The sequence below is a fragment of the Pimephales promelas genome, chromosome 25 (genome assembly GCF_988280905.1).
Source record: "Pimephales promelas chromosome 25, fPimPro1.hap1.1, whole genome shotgun sequence".
NCBI classification, from domain to species: domain Eukaryota; kingdom Metazoa; phylum Chordata; class Actinopteri; order Cypriniformes; family Leuciscidae; genus Pimephales; species Pimephales promelas.
Genome location: NC_142793.1, coordinates 19,116,800 through 19,143,383, shown reverse-complemented (window position 1 = coordinate 19,143,383; position 26,584 = coordinate 19,116,800). Strand labels below are relative to the sequence as shown.

At 37.3% G+C, this 26,584-nt stretch overlaps 2 protein-coding genes across 3 annotated transcripts in view; one reads left to right on the top strand and one right to left on the bottom strand.

Annotated features, from left to right (window-relative positions):
- Positions 1–26,584, top strand: part of immp2l (inner mitochondrial membrane peptidase subunit 2) — a 75,775-nt gene that overhangs the window by 45,700 nt on the left and 3,491 nt on the right. Inside the window, exons 4-6 of one of the 2 annotated variants that reach the window (XM_039658063.2) lie at positions 24,281–24,346; positions 25,631–25,733; positions 25,839–25,925. In XM_039658063.2, the coding sequence (XP_039513997.2) occupies positions 24,281–24,346; positions 25,631–25,733; positions 25,839–25,910 (241 nt within the window). In that variant the 3' untranslated portion in view covers positions 25,911–25,925. Of the gene's footprint in view, positions 1–24,280; positions 24,347–25,630; positions 25,734–25,838; positions 25,926–26,584 lie in introns of those variants that run through there. The other variant, XM_039658062.2, reaches the window with a different exon arrangement.
- lrrn3a (leucine rich repeat neuronal 3a) lies at positions 10,936–19,755 on the bottom strand. Its single transcript, XM_039658059.2, has 2 exons — positions 19,615–19,755; positions 10,936–13,518 (listed from the first exon to the last, which is right to left on the bottom strand). Exon 2 carries the CDS (start codon positions 13,163–13,165, stop codon positions 11,087–11,089), a length of 2,079 nt encoding a protein of 692 aa, XP_039513993.2. The 5' UTR covers positions 13,166–13,518; positions 19,615–19,755; the 3' UTR covers positions 10,936–11,086.

Genomic DNA, 26,584 nt, shown 5'->3' with positions numbered 1-26,584 from the left:
GATCCTCTCTCTTGAGGAGAAGGCAGTAATGGGAGGGTTGGGGAGGATTTCAGCCCAGAACACGAGTAGCTCTGAAGCAGCTCTGCATGGGCCGTGTGCCATGTTCCCAGCCCAGCTGCCGGGATGCAGGGAGCACTAGAAGATGGATGAAAGGATTGACAGAAAATGACTGAGCGTGGCAGGGGAAAGATAAGCGCCAGACGGAAGGCTCTAGAAGTCAGACGGAGAGCAAAGCAGGTGAAACATCTTTCAGCGGTCTGAAAGAACAGCCACAGTCTGGATGCACTGTCAACAGCCAGAGAGGATCAGCGTAGGACTTAAACGCAAAATATGAGTTGTCAGTCGTTATGTGTTTTGTTAAAACCGTCTTTTGTCACCAATGATCGGAAGACACAGAATTAAAAGCATCCTTCCTATAAAGCCCAACGTTTGTTTGCAAATAAATCATGAAGCTTTCATGTCACATTTATGAAGGTTTTAATAAATGATGCACACTGATTTTATTGCTCTTGGTTGAGGCACAGTTGAACAGTTGTCCTTTTTTTTTTCAGTTGTACGATAGTGCAATGTAAGTGCATTTCTGTAAACATGGGTTTTCTTCATTTATTTTCCAGTACAGATACATGCAAAACAGGTTTAAAATATAAATATTACATAATAAAACAACAACTGCATGTCTAAGTTTGAAGGTGAAGATGAAACAATAATAATAATAAAAACAAAACAGGACATAAGTGTTTAACTGTAAGTATTGAAGCTTGTATCTGCCACAGAACAAAACAAATAAAAAGGTGTTTTTCTTTATATCTCGCAATTCTGACTTTTTAATCGTAATTACGAATTTATATCTTGCGATTTGAAGTTTTCTTTCTATAGCAAGTTTTTATCTCACACTTCTGACTTTATACTCACAGTTGTGAGTTTATATCTCACAGTTCTGACTTTTTATTCACAATTGCGTTTATATCTCACAATTCATACTTATTACTTGCAATTGCGAGTTTACATCTTGCAATTTAGAATTTTTACTTACAATTGCAAGTTTATATCTCACAATTCATACTTTTTCTTGCAGTTGTGAGTTTACATCTTGCAATTCTGACTTTTTACTTACAATTGCAAGTTTGTATCTCGCAATTCTGACTTTTTACTCGCAGTTGTGAGTTTATATCTCGCAATTCAAACTTTTTACTTGCAGTTGTGAGTTTATATTTCGCAATTCAAACTTTTTAATCGCAGTTGTGAGTTTATATCTCGCAATTCTGACTTTTTAATCGCAGTTGTGAGTTTATATCTCGCAATTCTGACTTTTCACTCGCAGTTGTGAGTTTATATCTTGCAATTCTGACTTTTTAATCGCAGTTGTGAGTTTATATCTCGCAATTCTGACTTTTTACTCGCAGTTGTGAGTTTATATCTTGCAATTCAAACTTTTTACTTTCTATTGTGAGTTTGTCTCCCAAATCTGACTTTTTACTTGCAACTGTTTAAATCTCACAATCCTGACTTTTTTCTCACAATTTTTATCTTGCAATTCAGATTTTAAATGCAATTGCAAATGTTTATCTCACTATTCTGACTTTTTATTGCAATTCTTGAGTCTATATCTAAACTCACAATTGAGAGAAAAAAGTCATAGCAAGTTATAAGCGTGAAATTGTGAGAAATGCAATCAGAATTGAGAGATAAAAAGTCAGTTTTTATTGTTTTTACAGTTTTTATTGTGGCAACTTTTTTATCACAATTCTAACCACTTTTTTTTTTACAATACCATGTATATCTTGCAATTTTTGTGGACATTTTTTGTTTGATATTTCAAGTTCATGACAGTTCTGACTTTATTTCTAACAATTTCAAATTGATATCTAACAATTTGAGTTAACATCTCACAATATGGACTTTTTTCTCAAGATCTCTAGTGGATTTTGTTTTCAAGAGCTCAAGTCACTCGCACATGTGCAGTTGGACGGCCAAAGCATTCTATTACCTCAGCTAATTTTCTCAAGCAATTTGTTAATAAAAATTAATCTTTCTGTACTGAGGTTTTAGCGCACAATCACTCCTTATTGTCAACTAATCAATAAGGAAATTTGTTGTTGATTATTTGCATTATTGTTTTTTTTTCCGCCTTTACAGACGAGATCAGAAGAGTTTACCTGGTACTTAGCCTGGAATATTTTTTTATCAGTTGATCTTAAATCTGCAACATACAATATTGGACCGAATTTAAATAAATGAGAATCTAAAGTGCTTTGTTTGTCAGTGTATTGCTGAGAGCTTCTACTGCAAAAACCCATCAGTCAACCAATTAATCAGGAATGCTGCATTTGCATTTGCATTAATTTAAATAAACCACCGCTGTCTCCATTCAGATATGTTTCTTATAAGGTTGTTTACATTCAAGAGTTCCTGTCCACACCGTGTCTTGTTTTCTTGGAGATAAGTGCTTTTCTGTTGCCTCGGTCTTTTCTTTTCATTTCATGTTTGAATGCAAGTACAGGTCTGAGAAAAGTAGATAAGTGTGGTGTTCTTATGTTTACGAGGGATTTATAGGAGACGAAGTCCATTTCACACATACTATATAGGGAGCTACAAAAATATTTATATTTAAACAAGTGGGCTACCCGTGAAAGCAGTCATAGATGTGCACAAGATATTTTGTGGGCGCCTGGAGGAGACTCGAATAAAAGCTCTGCTGAATTTCAAAGTTTTAATCCAAAATAGTCCTTTCAGTGTGTTGTATTTTGTCATGAATAATTTAATGTTAACGTTTAACACCAAATGCCTGGATTTAGGTTTGTGGCTCCTTTTAATATCTAAATCATTCTTGTTTTTGAGTCATTCTTGATTAATGGCATGAAAGTAGCCTATTGATTTAAAATGCTTGTCGACATACAATCCTTTCATTTTTTAATGCATTTTCCTGATCTTTTTGGGAATGTTTCATCAGTCAAAATGTCATAACTTGCTTCATATCTTTCGGAATTTTATGCAGGCTATTGGATTATGTTAATCAATAGAAATACAAACCAAACAGCGTTTTATTATTCAGGTCCAATTCCATTCTGATATATAGCATCTTTTTGTGATCAATTTCCCTTTTTTCAATTTCCATGCGTTAGTCTTTTTCCAAAGGGAAGCCAGTTTGCCACTTTTATCACGCAAATCTGCCCTTTTCCTTACAATTTCAAGTTTATATTCCACAATTTTGAGTTAAAATCTCACAACTCTCACTTTTTACTCAAGATTGTGAGTTTAAAACATAACACTGTAAAAAAAAAACATTTTCATGATTTATCACAACTTTTTTCTTTAGACAAATCAAATTAGATAATGTGGTTCAGGTAACATTATATTTTGAGTTTCTGTTGATTAAACCAATCTTCTTTGTAGTAACTCAAATTTTTAATTTCAATGAACTCAAAATTTTAAGGCAACCGAACCAGGTAACTTAGATTAAGTTAAGTTAATATGTTTAAATAAGTTAAACCAACAATATTTTCTTTAAAGTGTAGTTACTAGCTTGCAATTTGGACTTACTGAGAACTGCGAGTTTATAACATTGTTTGCCATTTTAACTGAAAAACCAATTGACCCTTTGCTAAGTCTCGCTTGTTTACTCGTGCTAGCGCAGGCAAGCTTTGTAGGACATCCCATACATGAACTGGTTATTTACTGTATTTGTCAAATGTGCTCATAAATTTCTACAAATTGATCTGAATTTATTCTTATGAGCCCTGGAATAAATTGTGACATTGCGAAGCATTTTTCTTGAAAGAAGCTGTTGAATTTTGACATATCACACAGTCAATGGAAAAATGAAAAACTTTGAAAATTAAAAATGAAAATGGCTCAAGTGAAAATATAATTTTTTTTATCCTCTTTAGATATAGTGTCACTTTTAGAAGTGATCTGTTAACAAAACTTTTGATCATTTCCATAAAATAACATTGGAAACTATGCAGACACCAATACTTAAACTTAAATTTGAAAAAAAAAAAAAAACTGCACAAACTTGTCTGAGAAGTTGGAATGAGTTGGTAAATTAGGATTGGCCAGGAATGTTTTAAGGCGGGGCTTAATAAAGTGTCAATTTCTTGTAAAATCTTGGCTGTGTCCCAATACAGGGCTGCATCCTTTTCGAAGGACACAGACTACAATGCCTTCCACGAATTAGGACCGCCACTGTGACGCATTGTGCAGTCTTCAAAGGATGCAGCCTCTGAATTGGGTCGCAGCTTATGTGCTTCTTTTTCCCCCCTGAAAACACACTTATCAAGGTCACCTTGACTAATATAATTTTCAACATGGGTCTTGGTAATTGGACTTCATTCCATGATGCCTTATGGATTGACTGCAGAAAATGTATTATGTTAATGTATCTATAAATGTGCTCCCAAGTTTCTCATATTAAAAACACAGTGGTGTCCTCCACTCCCTGCAGTGACATTGTTACGAGCCTAACCGTCTTGACTCAACATAAACTGCTGAAGAGACAGAGGGTAGAACAGTTTGCGCTTGTAGACACCGTTTATATTTTCATCAATAATTCATTATCTCAAATCATATTGTAATATTAATGCCCAGATTTATGCCCAGATTAGGAGTTGTTTTGAGTTCACTTGTGTGACGTCTGTGCTCTGAACACTTGTCAAATCAGAAACGTTCATTGTTGTGAACTCACAGACTTAAAGTCCTAGTTTCTAGCCTAGTTTGTGTCAAGGAATAGTTTTAATAGAGATGTTCCTATTGAAGCTGATCTATGTCTGGGTTGAGGCTCACAGCCCTGAGAACAGCCTCGCCCCAGGTGACGTTAGAGACTAGAGAGCCTGGCTTTATCCTGCAAATCTCTCCTGACAGTATCCTGGCCTTGTGTTTTGTGATTGATAAAACCTCATGAGAGGCCAGTATACAGTGGGTTCCACAAGTTGAAAATTTGGGATTCTTCTTCTAAGAATAATAATGATATTTCTGTTTTGCATTTTTCAAACTGAATATAATTGTATTGAGTACTTACCACATTATTTGCAAAAGAAATTAGAAATTGAATGAAACCACTTGATTATTGAGCTACAATATTATGTTGAATATTAGAGATGCACTGACATGAAAATTTTTGGTTGATACCAATAACCGATAATTCTGATATTTGAAAGCCGAAAGCAGATAACCCATAAATTTTGTTTGGGCGCAGTACCAAACGTTTCCACTAGATGAAATTTGTTTTAACCGTGAGAAGTGTGACTTTTTTCAGGACCATTTAACCTTTTCAAATCATGTCCATGATTTATTTTTTCGGTCAAAAATGAGCAAAGAGCAGCAGAAGGTTAGAAGGAATATTACCAGTTGTGTTGCTTTGACTAGCTCCTTATCCCAGCAGAATAAATTCTAGGTATGTGCTTTAAAAATTTAATTCATAGTGTCATTCTCATATCACACTGATGGACTGGCACATGGAGGCTTTAGCCATCTGTATATCAGCACTGCCAGACATCAACTCTTCATCATCGCTTTAGAACAGAGGCCAGAATTACTCAGCCTTATCTGTCACCCTGTATCTCAGTGGGATTTTAAGCCTGAATTTCTCACAGTTCTTACATTTCTCCCAGTACAGTTTTTTCCAGCGCAGTCTCATCCCAAGATGTCATATAACTGACTTCTTTTGACCATACGTCAACATCCACCGTTTTAGGGTATCCTTTAACGTCGGTTAGATGACATTATCGGATCCTAACCCTACCCCAGACCTAAACCTACCCCTAAACCTAACTGAGGTTAAAGTAAAGCGTCAGTTGTATGACGTCCCAGGATCGTCATCTAACCGACGTTAAAGGCTACCCTAAAACGGCGGATGTTGACGTATGGTCAAAAGACTTCCCAAGACGTCAGTTATATATGACTTCTTGGGATGAGACTGTGTTATAAGTTGCTGTGCACAAAACGTTGTTCTTTTTTCATTGGGCAAGCAAAAGCCCTCTACGTACAATCAAATCATACAGGTCTGCTCTCGTCCAAATGAATGTAAAAGTCTGTCCACATTAGTGTTTCTTCTTTAAGCAGAGTAGATCTGCACGTACAGTATATTGGAGCCAAACTGACATGAGCGCACATAGAAGGAAGTGTGTGCTTGTTTTTATTAGGAATTAGAGTGATGTATGGTGTTATTAGGTGAAGGGGTGGATGAAGTGGATCTGTATTATGTTAGAGGGTAACAGTTTAGGACCCCAGGACCAGATGTTTGAAAGAAACCCAGAGTCATAATTATTATAAATTGAAGAAAAGTTTTCTGATTGGCTAAGAACACATATAGTCTAAGCAAATTTCCACACATGGATATATAGGAGAGTATGTCGCCAATAATCGAGATGGTTGTCGCGCGATTAGTAGATTCAAGTCTGCGGTGACCTCGGAGGTCGGAGAAAGGCATCTCCGGGTCTGTTGTTGCATGTCGAAGTGCCCCATTATAGCCCATAGTCCCAACAAGACCTGCACAGAATCGCAGTTTCTCCAAGGCTGAAGAGGGCCTGAGCTAACTATCATCAGGACAACATCAGGACATACCTTGGAAAACATGACTTTAGTCATCGTTTTCATAATGAGGAGGATTTTTTTTTTAATATTTTTTGCTAAAAAAAAAAAAGGCAAGAAATTAATTGAATTTGGCCAAAATGCTTGCTTTTTATTTTGTGTATCTGTTATGGCTGATAGTTTTTAGTTACAGTACATAATTTGAGTTTGAATGCTAAAATCAAGGTCAGACGGTGGATCCTATCTCTGAAACATGATTTTTTGCTGGTGATTTTGCACAGTAATGGTCGTTTTATATTCCAGCATGAAATATTTAAACAGTGTCCATCAGCCATTGTTTGTTCAATCTTCAGACCCTTAAAATGTCATCAATTATTTAAATGGCTGTGCAGTGCATAAATATCAGCCTTTATGCTATTTTTCCTTTCATTTCTGAAGGATGTAAAAAAAAAAAAAACACCGTTTGACACTGTTATGACAACTCCTCGAGAGATATCATGGCTTGCAAATGAGCGAAACATGGCCATTGAAAACATGGCCCATCTCTTTGATTTCATAGCCAACTTATACGATCAATAAGTTATGACAACATGTTTTTTACAATGCTTTGACTAGTTGGAAATTGAGTTATACAAGACTCAGTTTGTGATTTAAGTTGAAATTACTTATATATCCAAGTTGATTGTACTTAAATTGAAGCCAGCAATTTTTTATAGTGTGCACAGATCCATCATATCCACGTCATATAATACAGTAATCTGTAGTTTAATTTAGTTTTTATATAAAAAGGGTGTTTAATCGTCATTGAACAAAGATGAAACACCTGTTTAGCGCCAATGCAGAAAAAGCTTGTTAGCTTGGTTCAATACTGATTCAATAGCTGTTTGTCGCTAGACTCTCACTAACCTCCCCCTGAACTGTGCTCATTTTTCCTCTAATCTTGGCGTCTCACATTGGCTCACTGCTGTAATCACCTCATTCAGAACGATGGCGCTGCTCGAACGGCCCGGCTTACAGGGTCATTAGAACCAGGTAAATTATTCATCACAAAATGTGCCATCAAAGTGGAGCGTTAAGCACAGTGTTTTGGTCCTGCCAAGAGGCACAGTCATGTCTTAATGTCCTCCTTCATTAAAATCTTAAACTTTTACAATCTAAGGCAAAGGTTGATTTTTGTATTTATTAAAATTCGATCCAATTCATTACATATGCTTATAAATCAAGTCATCACATTACAATATGTTGTAATATATATTAGTCCTCAAATGGCATATGCACACAATCAGATATTTGCATAAATATTTATTTCTTATTCCTATTTGTGCATCAATGAAAATGCATTATTTATTATCTACTATTATTTTATATATGTATTTTATTATGTTTATTTATTTATTGTGTGTGTTGAAGAAAAAAGAAAGTCATAAAGGTTTGAAATGACATCAGGGTGAGCAAATGATGACAGAATGTTCATTTTTGGATGAACTGGATGATTTGGATCCTCCTTTAACTTTCAGTGTCTTTCAGTGTCAGTGTTAGCTTGATGCCTTGGCACAAACCCATGACAAAAGCCTTGTAATGGAGATATATGTAATTAAACCAGGTGGAGCTTGAAATTGATGTATCAAGTTCACCGTATTAGCCAATTATAAAGTTATTTTCAGTCGCATGACCATGGCGTGACCATGTGGAAAGAAGGACATAAACGCTGTGATAGGTGAGATAATCAAGATTAATTGAACTAATGTTCCTGAAGAACTATCCCATTTACTAATTTTCTCAGTTGCTGAGCACATCACTTAATTAAAAGCTAATTCGTCTTCCTGTACACACACAACATGTCATTCCTTATATCAATTGTGACGTTATGTGGTTGGAAATTAATGGAGTGTGAATTGGTTTTCTTGATGGGGCAAATGCTAGTGTACAGTGTCCTTGCTCTAGATGAAAGTTATGGTTGATTAAATGAGTCTCAAGTTGAAGTTCTTACATGAAATGTCATCTTCCAAACAATGCCTTTATAGAAGTTGGAGATATGAAGTAAGAATATTCCAACTTTGAATGGAACACAGCTTGAAATGTGAAGATAATTAGTGTCATGTTTATTTAAATGATGGGTTATCAGATCCACTGTACTTTGCAGTGAACTGATGTTATATTAGTTGTAATGCATTTCTTTTACAATTTGCTTGTCTTTTTAATTGAAGTACTACACAAATGATGTCTACTGTCTGAAACAGGTTTAATATGTTATATAAATTCATATTTTCAAATACAGTTCAAATATTAACACAATAAGTTAATTACCTAATATTTCTATTTAAAATTTCCGAATTTTTCATGTTTTTTCTTTTTTTATATACTGTAGTTAGGATTTTGACATAATTTATAAAGTCTGAAACAGTAGTAATATTTTACTTAAATTAGTATTTTAGTATTTCTTAGTATTTGCTATTTTGGTTTTTATAATTGTTGTATTTAACATGTCAAAGAAATATTATGGCACATCCAACACTGCCACATGATATCACTAGGTAGGTTATCTTGCCCTCGGTTATTGCTTGCCCTCTCAGTGTGAACTGCAAGTGTCCAAAATGTTCACCGTGTCTCACCAGGCTCACGGTGAAATAGTGAGACCAGATGCAGCACAGATGCTGACCTATTCGCTACCTACCGCTCTAATGCCGCATAATTTAGCTCCTGTGTAGGTGACAAATGGGCCAACTCTAAAAGCCCCTGTGTTGGGTGCTAAAACCCCCTGTGATATATAACCATGCAAGTCTGATAAATCCCCCACATCATTCGTTCTGTGACGGCAATTCATCACCTGTGGGAGTTTAGCGTTGGCATTCCTATTGGATTTTTAATGAAAGGGAAGATAATGTGACATAAAGTCAATGAGTTTTGTGATTTTTTTTTTCTTTTTCTTTTTTTCTTTTACAAAATCCCACCCACACACAGAAAAAAAGGGGAAAAAACACTTTTAAATCATATTTCACCTCCCCAGACAAATACCATTTCTTGGGGCAGCCTCTGTAATTTGAAATGAACGTTTTCACTCAACAGCCATTTTGGCTTCAAAAATGTTTAAGTTACCAGCTATTCAGAACTTCTACTAGCCAAAAATAAACCAGATTTTCAAAGGCAGATCTTAGATTTAAATATATTTTAAATAAAAATGACGTGGCATGTTGCGTAACGTTCCTTTTTACGCGTTGGTTTGCTAATGTTTGAGACTCCTTTAAGAGGTACGGCTCTGATAGTGAAGTCATGCAAAGTGATTTAACATAATTTATGAATTATAACCTGCCAAATTGGTTAGTGTGTTGATATGCGTTACCCGGCCGCCACTGTGACGAGTTTCACCTGCATTTTGGTGGGTTGTTGTGTGATAATATCATTAACTGAAAATTTCCCTTCATTGACTGAATTTTTTTTTTTTTGGTGACGAAAAAGCCTCCAGAGCAAAATTAAAACTGCTACAAGAAGTCGTCTGTCCGAAGCAAAGGACAGTTGCCTCTGAATCAGTCTCCCTTAATGCATTTGGTTACGCACAGGCGAGCACCAAATGTAAGTCCATGCGGACCAAGAGGAAGGTTTGAGTGCAGACAGATACAGAAAGACGATTGAGTTTAGTTCAGGTAATTTTTTATATGTTTTCTTCATATTGTAATTTTTGTAATATCGCGTTGTCATATTTCCCTGTTTAGGCTACATTCATCTAGTGTGGTGTTGAACATGAAAAGTGATGCACAGTCTCTCCTCATCTGTTCTCTTCATAAATAAATAAATGCATAATCTAGTCTCGTAAGTTCATGATTAAAAATGAAAATGTGAACGAAAACAAAAGCTATTAAATGTCTCATTACCATTAAAATCTGAAAATTAAAATGACGTAATTTTTACGACTGTGTCAAAATGATCAACAATGAGAAAGTCTAACGCAACCACTTTCAAACAAACCAGCTTTCTGTTGGTCAACACAGATGCCCTCATGTAGAATCCTATTGAACTGACTGGATTTTCTTCTGTTTGTCTTCTATATTGACAGTGTAATTAGCCAAATGAAGACATTGAGTAAAACACTTGCAATGAAAACAAGTTGTCATTTTCTGTATAAATGTATATTTTATCACAAAGTGTTGTACATGTGTACTCTTATGATCTATTCTACAAAGCGTAGTCCATCATAAACTTGACATTGTTTATTTTACCATTGATACAGCACAAGTAGTGTTGCTACAAGCCCACAATAAAAACACTCTGAGGCCTCTGAGGCTTTGCACTCTGTTTAAACAATCATGCCCAACCTTTCATATGCTGTTCTTTGATCCTGCACGAAAGAGTATTTCTCTTCATGCTCCCCTGTGTAGTGTGACATTTAAACAATTAGTGGCTTTTTGGTAATCAATGTCAGATTTAGCAAGAAATGCCTTGGACCGCAAACCACAACGGAATCCATTTAAGAATGATCCAGTGGTGTGAGTCTGTATCAGATTGAGAGGGATATTAGTCACACAGTCCAGTGTCCAGTGCATCCCAAACCATTTGTCATCTTTCAAATTGAGATTTTTGTCAAGTCTGTTTCTGAATCATTGGCTTTAGCAGCCCTAGACCCCCAGATTGGTTTGGTGTGTGACGGTAATATCTCAGACTGCTGATTTCGTAATTTCCTGTAAAAGTGATCACTCCTCTGAAACATGCAAATGAACGAACAGACCATTGCAGACACAATGAGGAGAAGTGCAGTGATGCTGATTATCAGTCCGTCGTCGATACCATCATCAGTCTTTCCTATTAAAATCTCAGTGGTGCTGACATTCAGGCAGTTTTTCAAATGTCTGCTTTGCAGGTCCGTAATTTCCACACACACCTCGTACTGCGTCAGCGGGTGCAAGTGTGTGAGGTTGAACGTTTTTACGTCGGACAACACGTGTGCCGTGAACTGCAAGGAGCGATGCTGTGATGTGGTTGACCACTTAATATTTGACACAAGACTGCCCTTGGGAGGCACCCAAGAAATCCTCACCGAATGTGGCTCGGCCCCTTCGACTTGGATGTGCAGGGATTCATTTGCCGGCAGTGGATAGTACCCGTTTACTACTACCGAGATGGATCTCATGTCAGCACCTATGAGATTGTGGGCCACGCAGGTGTACTGCCCAGCCTCATTTTCTGCGATGCCATAAATGTCAAACGTTCCCTCGGGATGCAGGTGATACTTCTTGGAAACCATCTGAGGCAATATTTTCTCTCCTGAAGGTGTGACCCAGTAGATCTCAGGTTCGGGATCGGCAAACGCCCTGCAGTGCAAAGACACAGAATCCCCGCTACCCACGTTAAGCTGATCGGGAAGGCTTTCCGGGGATATCAGCGGCAGGCACATATCTGCCATTTCACGGGAGTGCACATGCCTGACAAGACGACCTTCAAACTCTGAGGGCCCTGCGCATATGAGGGCATCCGGCTCCATGAAGCGGACGTTGGTCTTGTTCGTATTGATCCAGCGGATGACACAGTCGCAGTAAATGGGGTTGGTATGCATGCTCACCTCCTGAAGGTTAGGCAAGGATTCCACCGTGATGTGATGAAGGGCCCGGAGCGCATTGCTATTCAGCATCAAGGACTCGAGCCTCGGGAGTTTGGAGAACGCGTTTGGATGGATGTAGGAAAGTCGGGGGTTGTTCGTGGCTTCGATTTTGGTCAGCTCTGGTAGATTATGCATGGCAAAGCTGTCGATTGAAACCAACTCTGGCATGCTATTAATACCGAGTTCTTTCAAATGGAGCATGTCCACAAAGTCACCCCTTTTGATCCTCTCTATGGGATTCTTGTTAAGGTCCAGGAACTTGAGGTTCAGCACTTTTCTGAGAGCAGCTCGAGGTACTTTTGGAAACATATTATCATAGAATGACACGCTTTCCAGCTTATCGAGGCCAACCAGGGCACCGTCAGGGATTTCAGTGAGGTTCATTCTGGTTAGCACAAGACTGCGGAGATTGATAAGGGGCTTGAAATTCATGTCTTGTATTCTGGCAATTGGATTCTCTCCTATCATCAAGATTTCTAACTGGAAAAGATCCCGGAACCACTCCGTTCTTATGGCCCTCAGCTGGTTTGAATTAAGATGGAGCCTCAAGAGCTTGTTAAGCCCTTGGAAAGCCTCTGCGCTGATCAAGGAGAGTAGGTTATGGTTAACATAGAGTTCCTGTAAGTTTGGGAAGTGTGCAAGACAATTATCATGAAGACTGCTTAGCCAGTTCTCCTCTAAGTGCAAAGACAGAAGTTGTGGAAGGTGACCCAGATGAACATCACTCAATGAGGATATGTTGTTTCGAGATAGGTCTACCTCGGTTAGGTTTACCAGGTAGTCCAAGGGACTGTCGATCTTTGCGATGTTGTTGGCCTGTGATAGAAGTACTTGCGTGTCTAAGGGCAACCTCTCGGGCAGAGACAGAAGTCCTAGATCATTACAGTCTACAGTCGGAGCCTCATTATACATGGACGAGGGGGAGAACCAGGGTCGGACTTCACATTTGCACAGCTTGAGGCACACAGCCCTCCACTCAGAGGGCTGAACTGAGTTAGTCAGCGCAAGTCCTCCCAGCAAACAAACTGCAAACAGCAAATCTTTCATCTTGGTCCTACTCTCTTCAGCCTGTAATTGGTCCTTACGGGGTCTGGTGTTAGAGGTGTTAAATTCACAAATACAGAATCATTTGTTATGACAACAGGGTGTATTTCTCCTGATGGCAAGTCCCCCCCCCCAAAAAAAGCTGCAAGTTTGCCTGTTGTCGTCCTTGGTGGAGAGTTGCAACCTTTCAATTTACCCTGCTTTGGGTTGTCGTGCATGTGAATGTCAGTGTATCCTTAGGGGAATGGAAGCCGGGAATGTGGAAATTTGCAGGGTGAGCTCAGGTTCCTGTGGGGAATGGACCACTTGTCTGCCATCGTTATTATGTTCAATCAGTCACACTCGTCACTTTCCATCTGAGGAAAATAAGAGACAGGAGAGAGTTAATGAATACGGTGTCACATTAACGTCAAGAAGAGCCATATTGGCATTTAGGAGCATGACGATATATTTAGGCCGTGTGAGTGAATGTATTATTGCTTTTTTGTGCCATCAAATAATTCATTATTGCTGGTTTGACCTCATATGTCTACCCTTCTAACATATATCAAAGGACTTTCTTCACAATATATTAAAATGCCAGGGGACTTTTATGTGCATGAGGGCAGGTGTTAAGAAAATGTGCATGGATCACCACAGTTCTGACTGTTTAGCTTATGACAGAAGTGTTTTTGCGTATAAGAGCATTAGAATGCAATGCCGTCTTATTATTAATGTCATAGATCATTTTGTAAGATAATGTGTGGAAAAAATGTGGTTTATTTGGAAACTGACTGTTCATTCCTACGCTATGATGTGTTATGAATATAATCACTTATTTTAACTGTATTTATAAGGAATCCAATTTAACAACTGTGATTCCTGTCATGCGTAACACATTTAATTTGTGTTGTAAATCTCTTTCGAACTTGGTATCCAAGCATACTAAGGGCATTGCTAACATTGTTTTTTATTGTCTCATAAATAGACATTAAAGCCAGCTGAATGCACAGAGGGGCAATTATTCCACAATGAAGTGCTATCCCAAAGGGCTCTGTGATAACCACTGTATTTTGTCTCTCAGTGGCAGCTGCCAGTGGCAGAGTAAGTTAATTAAAACGTTTAAAAATGTGCCCGTGAACTGCTTTGTACCTATTGTATGGTTGAGTAAAACTATTTTTAAAATGTATTAAACAGTGAGCAGCTTTGTGTGCATGAAATATTTGCTTGTGCAAGTGGTCTGTGTTTTTTAATAGCATTTAATATAAATATTAAATTCATAACTCGATTACAAAAATGGATTGACTGTTTAAGGTTTATGTTCAATGACATTGATTGACAGCTAATCTTAATATACAGATTTGAGTGCTTACACAGAATTGTTGCTAGGTCTTACTCCATATGTTAAAACAATGATTGGTTTGCAACCTTGAGGACAGAAAGCACAAAGCCGCCTGGCTGTGTTAGATGAAGCTGTCAGTATCACTATAGGAACAGGTTTGCAAAAGAACCCCTGTAGGACAGTGTGCTTATGTTAGTCCGACTATGGCAGCGAGTCAACACAAGCAGGTGGGAGCACTTTTTTTCTCTCCTTTCTGCTTGCATAGCCATCTGTTTGGTCCTGTATTCCGCTTTTTGCCAGGATTGTGCAAAGATCCCCATTCATCCCAATGACCGTACAAATTATGAGGTTTTAAACTTGTTTTAGAAGCTGCTTATTCTCTGATGTATGAGAATTAGGTGCTGTGTTGCCATGTTGAAGGAAGACTAACAAGCAATAAGTATAGCAAAAACATCACTGCATTGCGCACAGCTTTTAAGTCAATCAAGATGTCAAAATCAGATGTGCTCTTCTAGAATTTTACTTTCTCTTACACAGTGTTGGAAGGTCTGATTTGTTTCAATGAGATCAAAATGAAATGACTCACTAATTGAAATTGATCTCATAATTAAATATATATGAAGTCATAAATACATGTCTCGTGATTTAAAGCAGCTTCCCCAGCAAAATAGCTGAATTATTTAACGGATAATAAACTGCCGTTATCTGTAGAGAACATGCATTACTTGACTCTTTGTTGCTATGACAAGCGCAGCATGGATGCACCGAGCTGAACATAAGTGTGAACAAGTAGTGATACACACACAAGGACACATCTCGCTTGCTCTCTCTCGCTCTCCCATTTGCGTCCATTTAGTTTTAAGAGGTTTGCACTGACGATGCACTCGCATATTAATTTGATTTGTTCATATGTGTGCTTCTTAACTAAGAGAGCCCTCAGATGTGGTTCAGGAGTGTTGTGCTCACTTGGGAAATAGGGATTTGAAATAGTGGAGAGTGCTTTTATAGCTGATTGCTGGAAAGGGTCAAAGGGCAGCCCAGTTTACTTGCATCATGGGTCGATACATGCACACAGATGCACAATCTTGCTAGATGTATAATGTACATAAAATGCTGATATGATTAATTGTGGTTAAAAATTGATTGGTTGGATCTGTATTATCACTGGTAAGATGTATAATCCTGAAAGTTAACATAAAAATATGAAATACTTAATAAAATAACTAGGGATGCACCGATATGAAAATTTTGGCCAATTCTTTGTATTTGAAAGCCGATAACTGATATATCGATAAATCTAAATCCAAAAATGTATATAACTTTTGAGAGCCTAATCACAAAAACAAAAGTCTCACCATTAAAAGCCATGTCTCAAGCACAAAATTATAATGTTCTCATTAAAATTTTATGTAGTCTATATATGACAGGCACATTGCATTAACTGTGTTTTTCTATTTATTAAGTAATTCTAATCATATTTCAAACAATTCAAACCCATCATGAGTGCATCTGAAGTGTCTCAGCTGAAGGAAATAATCCATTACTAATTGTCTTTTATAAATCGACCACATTTTTTTATCAGGATGAAAACGATAACATTAAAAATGAACATATCGTCCGATATCGATATGGTGGGCGATATATCGTGCATCCCTAAAAATAACTAATTAAAAAAGGTGACTTTAGAAAGCCATATTAATTTGTAATAATATCACATTTTAAGTTAGTTATTTTATATTAGTGTGTCTTATTGAGATTATTATATAAATGTATTATTATTTGTAAAAAAAAAATTGTTTCAGTAATAAAATAAATAAAACAAGTTTCAGTAATAAATTTGTTTATTACTGTGCGTATTACATGTTCAGTCTATGGACGTGTCGTTTTTTTTATTTATTTTTTTACAAAGTGACATCGCCACCTACTGGCCTGGAGGTAGAATTCAGTGTTTTTTGTCGTTTTTGCGGACGACGTCTGTACGTAAAGAAAAAATGTTTCAGATTTTAGTACATCGTTGTCGTGTAAACGTACAATATTTCCAAAAGAAGCTGGATTGAACTGGGATTGCCCTTCCCAAAGTTAAATCTGTCAAAATCCATCCTGTGAGTTTTTTATTGGAAGTTTGTAGTGTTTTGTCTGAACAAGACCAACAGCAGCTCCTCTGTCTATCTGCATGAAATCACACACTTTTGTTGACAGCTGGTCCTCAAAAGTCCAACCACTTAGGGAAAATACTGAATGAAACTAACACACACAGACACATACTCTCTCCTTTCCATCCTCTCGTCTAATTCAACAGACCCCACATAAAGTGGCCCTGCTGCGCTATGTTTTATTCACAAAGATGGAATGAATAGAAATCTCACCGTACTTGGAGAGCGGGACAACGTGCTCTTAGTGAAGCGGGGGGCGGGGGGACATCACGAATTGGAGGTGACACCTTGTCACATTACGATGTCATAACGCAGACTGCGAAACGCTTTCCCCTCAGGTTTGTGTTTAGGGAGTGGAGTGGATCTGAGCGGGCTGCTCAGGTTTCGTTTCATACCGCACAGTGAGTGAAAGCAAGAGCGAAAACCGTGTGTGGCGGGCAGAATACTTAAAAACACAGCAGAGGCAGACTCTAGTGACTGAAGTTAATGGATTATACATTTAGCCCTTCACCAATTGAGTCCACCTGCGTGGTTACAGGTCCACTTCTACTTTGGCTTCAATAACAGAAATATTATCTGTAGGAACAATAGAGACAATAGTTTCCGTTTCAACCTTTCACTTTGGGTTGAATTCATTTACAGATTCTGTAGCTGTTTGATCAAATTTGTCTTTTTCTATTAGTTAACAAGTTGACTTGACAGTGTTACACACAACTACAGTAGTAATAATCACACTGTAAATATACCAGAAAATAGTTTTTTTTTTTCAATTCTGTACTATTCTATTCTACTCTACTCAATTCTATTATTCGTTTGTGCTATTTTCTTATCTATTCTAATTTGTTCGGTTCTGCTATGTTCAATTCTGTTCTGTCGAGTTGTATTTTATTGTTTTTTTTATTGTTCTGTTATCAATTTCTGCTCTATAATATTTTGTTCTGCTGTGACAAACATAACTGTTCAATTCTACTCTCTTCTGCTCTGTCAATTCTATTTCTTCCCATTCTGTTTTTCGTATTATCTTCTGTTCCATTCTGCATTCTATTCCGTTTATTTCTGCTGTATTCTGTATTCTATTTTAATTTCTCTGTTGTATTCATTGTTGTTTTCTGTTCTGTTCTGTGGTATTCAGTTTTGTTGTTTTGTTCTATTCTGTTTTCTGCTCATTTCTAATTTGTTCTACTCTGTTTCATTCAGATTATTCAATTATATTGTGTTTTCTATTGAATACTGTTCTATATTCTGTTCTATCCAGTTCTAATGTTCTGTTCCATTCTGTTCTGCTTTGCTCATTTCTACTCTATTTTGCTTTTTCTTTTATTCTGCACCGTTATATTTCTTCTGTTTTGAATATATTCTATTCTCTTCTACTCTTTTGTTCTCCTTTTCTAATTTATTTTGTTTATTCACTAATGTGTTCTATTTTATTTTCTCCTCTGTTGTATTTCTTCTGTTGCATGTTATTCAGTTTTGTTCTGCACTATTCTTGCCGTTGTTCGCTCTGTTATATTCTATTCTTTGTTTGTTCTGATCACATACTATATACACAAGGTAACCAAGTTTATTTCACGAGTTATAAGCTTGGCATGGCCACACGAGTGTGTTTTTCTCAGCGTCCTGTAATATATGAGCATTGTTTCCAATCACACTACATGGTGTCACTTCAAACGCCTGGTGTGAAGTATAATTAGCTAAGATAGTACGCTGACACAGGCACCGATAGAGTGTATGTGTTGTATAGATACAGCTCTCACCTGCTCCAAACTGCCCGCGAACACACACTGCACGACAGCAATTAATTATGTTTCAACACTGCTGACAGAATCCCTATAGATATATCAGCTATTTCTGTCGCATATTCTTCAGCCCTGTCTCAAGATATGTTTTCTATTTTTTTCTATTGTCCCTATTGATTTCTCTCTCTCTCATCGCTCCCATGTTCATACACATGAGGCAGGGGCATGTGCCATTAATCAGAGGTGCTTAGATTATATGTCCCTTTTTTGGTTCCTTCCATGTCCCCTTTTAACCTGTATTATTGCATTTTGATTCCAAACCAAAAACACAATTTTGTATAAATATAAACTCCCTGAATGTCCTATTCCAGAAATGCATTAACTAAAGTAAACTCAAGTTCTAGCCGGTTTGTTTCATACTGCTGCATCATAACCTCTCTTACCAGTTGAAATCCTTTTTCAGTTTGTAGATGAGACATTTTTTAATTTATTCTATTTTAGGCGGCGGGGTTAAACAGTAGGTCTTCTTTACAGCAGAACTGAATGATGTCTTTAAAAATATAATATAAAAAAATGATATAAAATATAATATCTAAAATAGCATCGGTGATCTGTGATACACACAGTGATACAGCAAGATGTATGAGACAATTTTATGATGGTTGATAGTGCATGAAATCAATAGGTATATTCTAAAGATTTGCTTTAACGTTTAGGTAACATCCAGGTGAGCATGTGCATGCCAGGAAAAATAGAGTTTGACTGAAAGCTGCTGCGTGAATCCTCAATTTTTATGATGAAACATTTATCGAACAAGAAGGCCTATACTCATAACTTTTACTACGATTTTTTTTTTCCAGAATTATATAGCGTTTGAATGTAAAACAGAATACATTCATTCCCACTGACATTTATTTTTCTAAAATCCCTTGCAGTACCAGAAATCAATACTTTCCTCATAATCACTACATCACATTCTCAGTTATTCCTCCTTGATACCTGTAGAGTCTCTGCGTGAGATTACGACATTTCAAACGCGAATACGCAGAGCTTTCGAGATAATGATTCAAACGGAAGAAGAAGTGATTCTTATACTCATTGGTGCTTATTTAAACATCCAGAGACATACAGTAGCCTACGTTTGGTGTAAAAACCTCTGCAATGGCACGCTATTAAAATCCCCCAACATCTCAGGAATCAGGATGCACATGAGTCATGAGAGCGTGAGAGAGTCGCGCTTACCGGAGAGAATGAGATTCCTTGTTTCAAACGCATAATGTATTCCTTTCTTCTCAATCTCCAGACTTGTGGGGTTATAGTGGTTTAGTTCCAAGTGAATTTGAGCTTTATTTGAGTGAGTGAGAGATGTTGTCTCTCTCCATACGGCTCTACTGGAAAAGATGCTGAGCGCACCGCGGAGAAGCGCGTATCCATCCAGCTGTGTGTGCCGCGCTCCTAATGATACACACATGCTCGTGCGCGCACCCTCCACACAGTCTCCCCGGGGACAGGTTCGCGCGTTCGGTGCACGCTGATTGGTCGAGCCGTGCTGTCAGTCAGATGAGGGCTTCGGGGGCGGGGCTACTACATCGCTCCATATTTACATACTTCCACATTCTCTCTATCTTTGCCTTGTTAACTTAATCTCTATTTTGTCGTTGTCTGCACTCTGCCTCCGAGGCTACATCTCTGATAAAGATGCGCTATTTGAATATGCAAATGCTGTAGTGGTTCTGCTCAGATTTTCCAATATAGGAATAGTTCCTCCAAAAATTAAAATTTTAGATTGAACTATTCCCTTTTTTTTGTAATGATGTTTGCTGTTTCCGAAATTGTATACTCTCTTGAGTAGGTCATTTTTCCATTTTGTTATTATCATGTGACCTACCAGCATCAGTTACGTCTCTTCGGTGCCATATTCACTTTACTCTCCTCTCCCGTGGCCTCACGGGATAGTAAAGTGTCCATCGAATGCACACTTCAGAATCTCAATGGAATTTGTTGGTTATCTGGGTACTTTTTGCTTAATCTTTTATGAGTAGGCGGCGGCCTACTGTGAATTTGGACATGTTTCTTTTGTCACACACTGTTTTCACCTACTAAATAGTAGGGAAGTATGTGATTTCAAATGCAGCCATTGAATAGAGCCTGAGTTTTTTTGAGGCTCAAAAAAGTGCATCCATGTACAGTATTTGTAATTCTTCCCCTGGAACTCGCCTCTCTCGTGAGCACGCGTACATTGCCGTTGCCAGTGATTATAGTTTAAAATGTTGTATATATGGATACTTTTCTTACAAAAACCCATCACTTCGCTACAGAAGGGAGCCGTGTGGATTACGTTTATGATGGATGAATGAGCTTTTTGGAGCAAAAAATCGGACACTATTCAATGGCATTATAAAGCTGGGAAGAGCCAGCCAGGATATTTTTTAATCCAACCCAGATTGTGTTCGGCTGAAAGAAGAAAATCATATACACATAGGATAGATTTAGGGTGAGTAAATGGGATATTTTTCATTTTTGGGTGAACTATTAATTTATGTAGTGTCCCAATGTGGATACAAAATTGGTTAAATGACAAAAATCAGTACTGAGATGCATTAAATTCACAGTGATATGGAGTCTATATATATATAGATTACTACCACCAATACTATTTTGGAAAGCTCTGCATAATGACAGCCTTCTCATTTTTTGCACATTTTTCCAGACTGGATAAAATATAATCTTTTTGGTAGCCTTTAGATAAGTCGTTCTTAACACACACTCAACTGGACTCTTGCAGTTACTGCAAAATTTGACTTGACAAATCAGAATATATTCTCCCAGCATGCCGTATGTAACACTTGAGATAAACACTAACAACATTCAGGCCCGCAGAAGTAATGAAAAGCACAAATCAGTCTGAGCGTCAGGGCTGTTGCAGAGGAGATGTGTGTGTGTGTGTGTGAGCTAGAACTGTCTGAATCTTTAACGGCGCATAGGTTCTGACAGGAAGCTTGAAGTGATGTACAGTGGCGTTCAGTGAAAAAATGTTTTTATTATTTAAATCTGAAAATAAATTTTACATTTAAATAAATAAATGAATTTTAGTCTCTTTTTAGGACCACCTAGGTCAACAAAAAATGGTACATATGTTGTTTAAGTTGCCGTAGTCTTTTGCATATTGTGATGTATATATCTGAGTGAAATAACCTCTCAAATAAGACAAAAAATGTTGGGCGGGTTGGGTTTATTTATAACACAAATAAACTTTATTTAATAAAAGATAACCCAAAATTTCGTACTGATATCTAGTAACGTGTTTGGCTTTTATGTGCCTAGATTTTCAAGACATGGTGTTCAAACTGTCACAAAGAAAGTAGGCAATTTCTCACTGAAGTGCTTGCTCAGCACGCGAGAGACGTTTGGCACCAAAGTACACACTTCAGCCGTGAGAAGTCATCTTATAAGAAGTCTTACAGGGTGTGTTGCAGCTGAGAAAGCGTTCTTGCGGAAAGGCAACAAGCAGAAAAGATTACCGTACATGAAATTCCATAAAGCATGGAGTGACAACCAGAGAAAGAAGGTTTCAGAAGTTCGCAGTCTTCCTGAAGACAAGGTTCTGGCTCGGTCACAGTTAGGGTTATTATCGTGGGGATCAGGTCAAAATTGATGGGACAAATATTTCAAACACTTCAGATAAAATACTTACAGAGCTGTGAACTCAACATAAGTGAAGCTGTGTGGGAGCAGAAGACCTGGAAGTTAGGGACATTGTGATTGACAGGCCTGAAATTACATATTTAAAAACTTTTTTCCTTATATTTTTTTCTTCATGCCTTAAAATAGCTTGAATAGCCATTGCCTGGTTTAGTATATGTGGTTCTATGAATATTCAAATTATCCCCGCCTCCATTCACTCATGCCAACTCAGAGATTCATTAATGTTGATGATGATCACATGTTGACATGATTGATTACAAGGTAGTTTGTGACGTTAGAAACACTAGCGATTTCAAATTGCGTCTTTGGTTTTAAGGAGAAAATTCTCAGTTGACTTATGAACTTGCACATGTTTTATCTTAAAGGTGCCATCTGGAACTAAAAATCTAAAAATATTCCATATTCCATAACAGATGGGGGCAGTATACCTCCAGAAAATGTGTTGTGCCGCGGCCGCGCGCACTCTCACGTCTTCAAACAACACAAGCGAGCGCTGTTTTGCTCTCTTTCTCCGCATATTATTCAAATCATTTGACATGATCGTAAAAGGTTGGAAGACCGCAGTTTCACGTGGAGCATTTGGAGATTTTTAGAGATCAGAGACTCAATGAACAACATCTCAACACTAAATGATGAAGACCACCTCATAGACGCCTGTCTCAAAAACAAGCTGGTGCATTTCGAAGATATGGGAAAATAAAAGCCTGCGGGCAATTATTTGAAGTTTATGGTGTTCGTTTTGTTCATATTACACTTTTATTGTTCGTTTGAATTAATTTGACAGACAGCATTGGCTGATGTTGATCAAGCTAGCGCCATTCAGAGCTGCCAACTCTCACGAATTCACCGTGAGACACACGCAATTGACACTTAGCAAGCAGGTTAGTTAAGCTCTCAGATTCTGTCAATTTTATTACGCAATTCAAACAATAAACACCGTTTTGGCGCTTGTATATGTTACACGACAGATCCCTATAGTGCACATGAACCGATCGTCTCTACTAGCTAATGGAAAAAGAACACGAACTCTGTTGAAAGATACAGTATGCTACAACTTACCAAAATGTATTCCTCATACATAATGTCGACCAATCATTTTTTGAACTCTTCCCTGAACTGAAATGTAGTAGTGGGCTGTATTTCCACACGACTGACATCAGGTTCAAGTACACACACACAAGCCGGCGCGAGCGCGACTCACTCGTCTATTGCAGTTTTGCTGGTGGTAATGTTGCCCGCCCGCATACCGCCTCCCATGGCCGAAACCTATGTATTACGACACCTGCCGGGCCGGGGCTAGTAATTTAGCATGCTAATTTAGGTTTATATGTCGGCAGCACTATAACTTGTCAGTTTTTTAATTACATTATTGCGCTTATTTCTTCTCATTCTTTGGATATGTGTAGCTCATTTTTTTTAGATATTTTTACCTCAATTATTACATATGGCACCTTTAAAGAATATTAAAAACGCCTTATAGACAAACAACATTTACAAGCTTGATTTTAAAAATTCATGGAAAATTAATTTTATTCCACTGCAATGTATTATGATTATCTAATGTTGACAATATGATAGATCTGTGATATTATATGGTTTTGTTGTCTTTTGCAGTCTTTTGACATTTAAAAAATATGTTTTTCTTTAGTTTCTCGTTTTCTTTCAAGTTTTTCATCTACAATTTATACTTTATTTCAGCTTTAGTCAAATTAAAACTATGTTTAAGAGTTAGTTTTTGTTAGCAATCGAGAAATCCTTATTGCGCATCATTTGAAAGGTCATGCAAAATGTATGGAAATTCACTATTGGAAATTATGGAAGCCCGTTTCAGCAAAAATTAAAGATGAAAATAATAAATCTAGTGTAATAAATTCACACTATGAGATTTAAAATTGCAATTACGAAAGATACATTCGCTACATATAAAGTCACATTATGACATGTAAAGTCACAATTACTGTATGAGAAACATAGTTGCTATTTTCAGTAAAAGTTATTTGATCTATTATGATCTAATAATATTGAGTTTTGACATTTCATAGAGTCTTACCTTGACTTTCCTCTCCAACAGATAAGACCCATCTGGTCTCCGAAAACTTCCTAATGCCCCATAATCCACTGAGCTGAGCAGCATCCTCAAATAAACTAAGAGCAGTTCTGTCATCAGTATGTACCATCTCATGTCTGTTCACTCCTTCTGTAGGAGCCCGAAGAACCCTCAGCAGAAGATCATCAAACGGGTCATTGGGATCGAGGGTGACTTCATCAAGTAAGTTGTTGGTGGAGTTAGAAATGAACCTCCAAGTTTGATGTGGGCTAGATGGCTTTATGATTGATTCTTAGGTTGAAATGGAAAAATATTGTTTTCTTGCCACTAAAATGTTGCCTGAAAAGTGTTTACACAGACTAACAGGCCTTTGTAGCAGCAGACAAACCGATAGAAGGATCTGTTTGAGCTTATTAAACACATCAATTGACCTATGGCTAAGCCACGCCCCCTCCATTCACTCGGACAAACATTCAACATTCGTGGACAGGCGCACAGTAAGAGATATTTCACAGGAGGCAATTGGTGATATTTGGAGACAGAAAGATTATATATCATCTCATAGTCACCTAAAGGGCATTAACTATGCATTGGAGGGTTATATTAATAATTTTACTGCTGAGAAGGTCGATGAAAAGCTTCAGCTCCAGGCAAAAATGTAAAGGTCACAGTGTAAACGTGATAAACCGCATATCGTTGCCATCACCGTTTGGTGCTACAGTATTTACGTCAATCATTCAGCACAACATTATTAACATTTGTTATCTCGGTTATTTACAGATACGTTAATGAAGCTAAGATGTACAACGCAGCTAGAAGCTAACGTCAACGTTTTCTAATGTTAGGCTAACGTTGTACCCCAAGCACACCGTTTGACCATTTTAAACTTAAAATGACAAGAAAAAACGAAGCAGAGAATGTCCGAGTGTATTGAGGGCGTGGCTTAGCCATAGGTCAATTGAGACTTGGCCCTCTTTAAATGCTTGTATTGCACAAAATGCGCCATTTAGCTGTAAGTATCATTAAACATTAATGTCTCATCAAACCATTTATGGCCAACAATATTACATCTCAAGGTGATCTTGGGATGCGGTCGAGGAAATCCCAGGCTTGGTGACTTCTCGAGTTTGATTTTAAGATGATTGATATGAAGACAAAGTTAATTTAGTTTTATGATGGCTGATGTTGAAAAACTACCATTTAAAAATCCTAAAATCTCCTCCACGCTCTCGCTCTAGAGCGCTCACAGCACTGCCTGCAATGGATATGAGCTATTGCTATGTCAGAAAGTCATCTTAAATATAAAACAAAGACTGCAGCAGATGTGCGAACATTAATTATTGATCTTAGATTTAGAGAGCGAGGCAAGAGCCAAATGCAGGATTGGTGGATACATGTTGCTGGTCAACTGTAAAATAAACAATGAAAAATGAAAAATAGCCTGGTTTTTAAGAGCAATCAGAATCCATTAGTGTGTTAACACATTTTTTTTCACCCCTTGAACAGAACGCTGGGTTATAAAAACCGTTTTGTAAGAGTTCCAGATGGACATCTGTGGATCGAGGGAGACCATCATGGCCACAGTTTCGACAGCAACACATTTGGACCGGTAATCAATTAATTGCTTGTTGAGAACAAAATCTCTAGTCAAGATTGAAGGATGGAAACAAGTTATATCTAGTGGCCACAATTAGGAATGAACTCTTTTTAACAGTATAATAAAGCAACCACCAAGTATGGCGAAAGCACAGCAATGCCATGGGAACCACCAACAACATGTCAGTGAGTGTCACATTACACGCAACATTTTTGAACATATTCAAACACATTTTTTAATGGATTATTTGATTTAGTATCTAAAATTACCTCATCTATCATCTAGTGGGTGATATCAGATTGCCTCACAAACTGAAGAAGGCCTGAGAACCGAAATGTTTGTTTTCCTCCAAAATAAAAGATTTTGAATTTTGAGTGTGAATCATAACTGGATTCTTAAAGGAGTAGTTCACTTTTAAAAAAACTTTTGCTGATAATTTACTAACCCCCATGTTATCCAAGATGTCCATGTCATTCTTTCTACAGTCGAAAAGAAATTAAGGTTTTTGATGAAAACATTCCAGGATTTTTCTCCATATAATGGACTTCAATGGGAACCAAACGGTTCAAGGTCCAAAAGACAGTTTCAGTGCAAACTGTAAACTGATGAAAGGGCTTTAAAAGATTCCAGACGATGAATAAGGGTCTTATCTAGCGAAACGATCGCTCATTTAAAAAAAAAAAAAAAAGTTTACGTTTTAAAAGCTCAAATGGTCGCCATTTAATTGACTATGGAAGGCAGATATGCAAAATAAAAATGTATTTGATTATGAATATGAATTTTAAATTTCAAAATATTTGTCATATTTATTCAAAATAAAAATGTAATTTTCTCATGATGTTATACATTGGTCTGATGTGATG

Excerpts from the sequence above, each read along its gene's own strand:
- lrrn3a (XM_039658059.2), bottom strand. The coding sequence starts at position 13,165 with ATGAAAGATTTGCTGTTTGCAGTTTGTTTGCTGGGAGGACTTGCGCTG.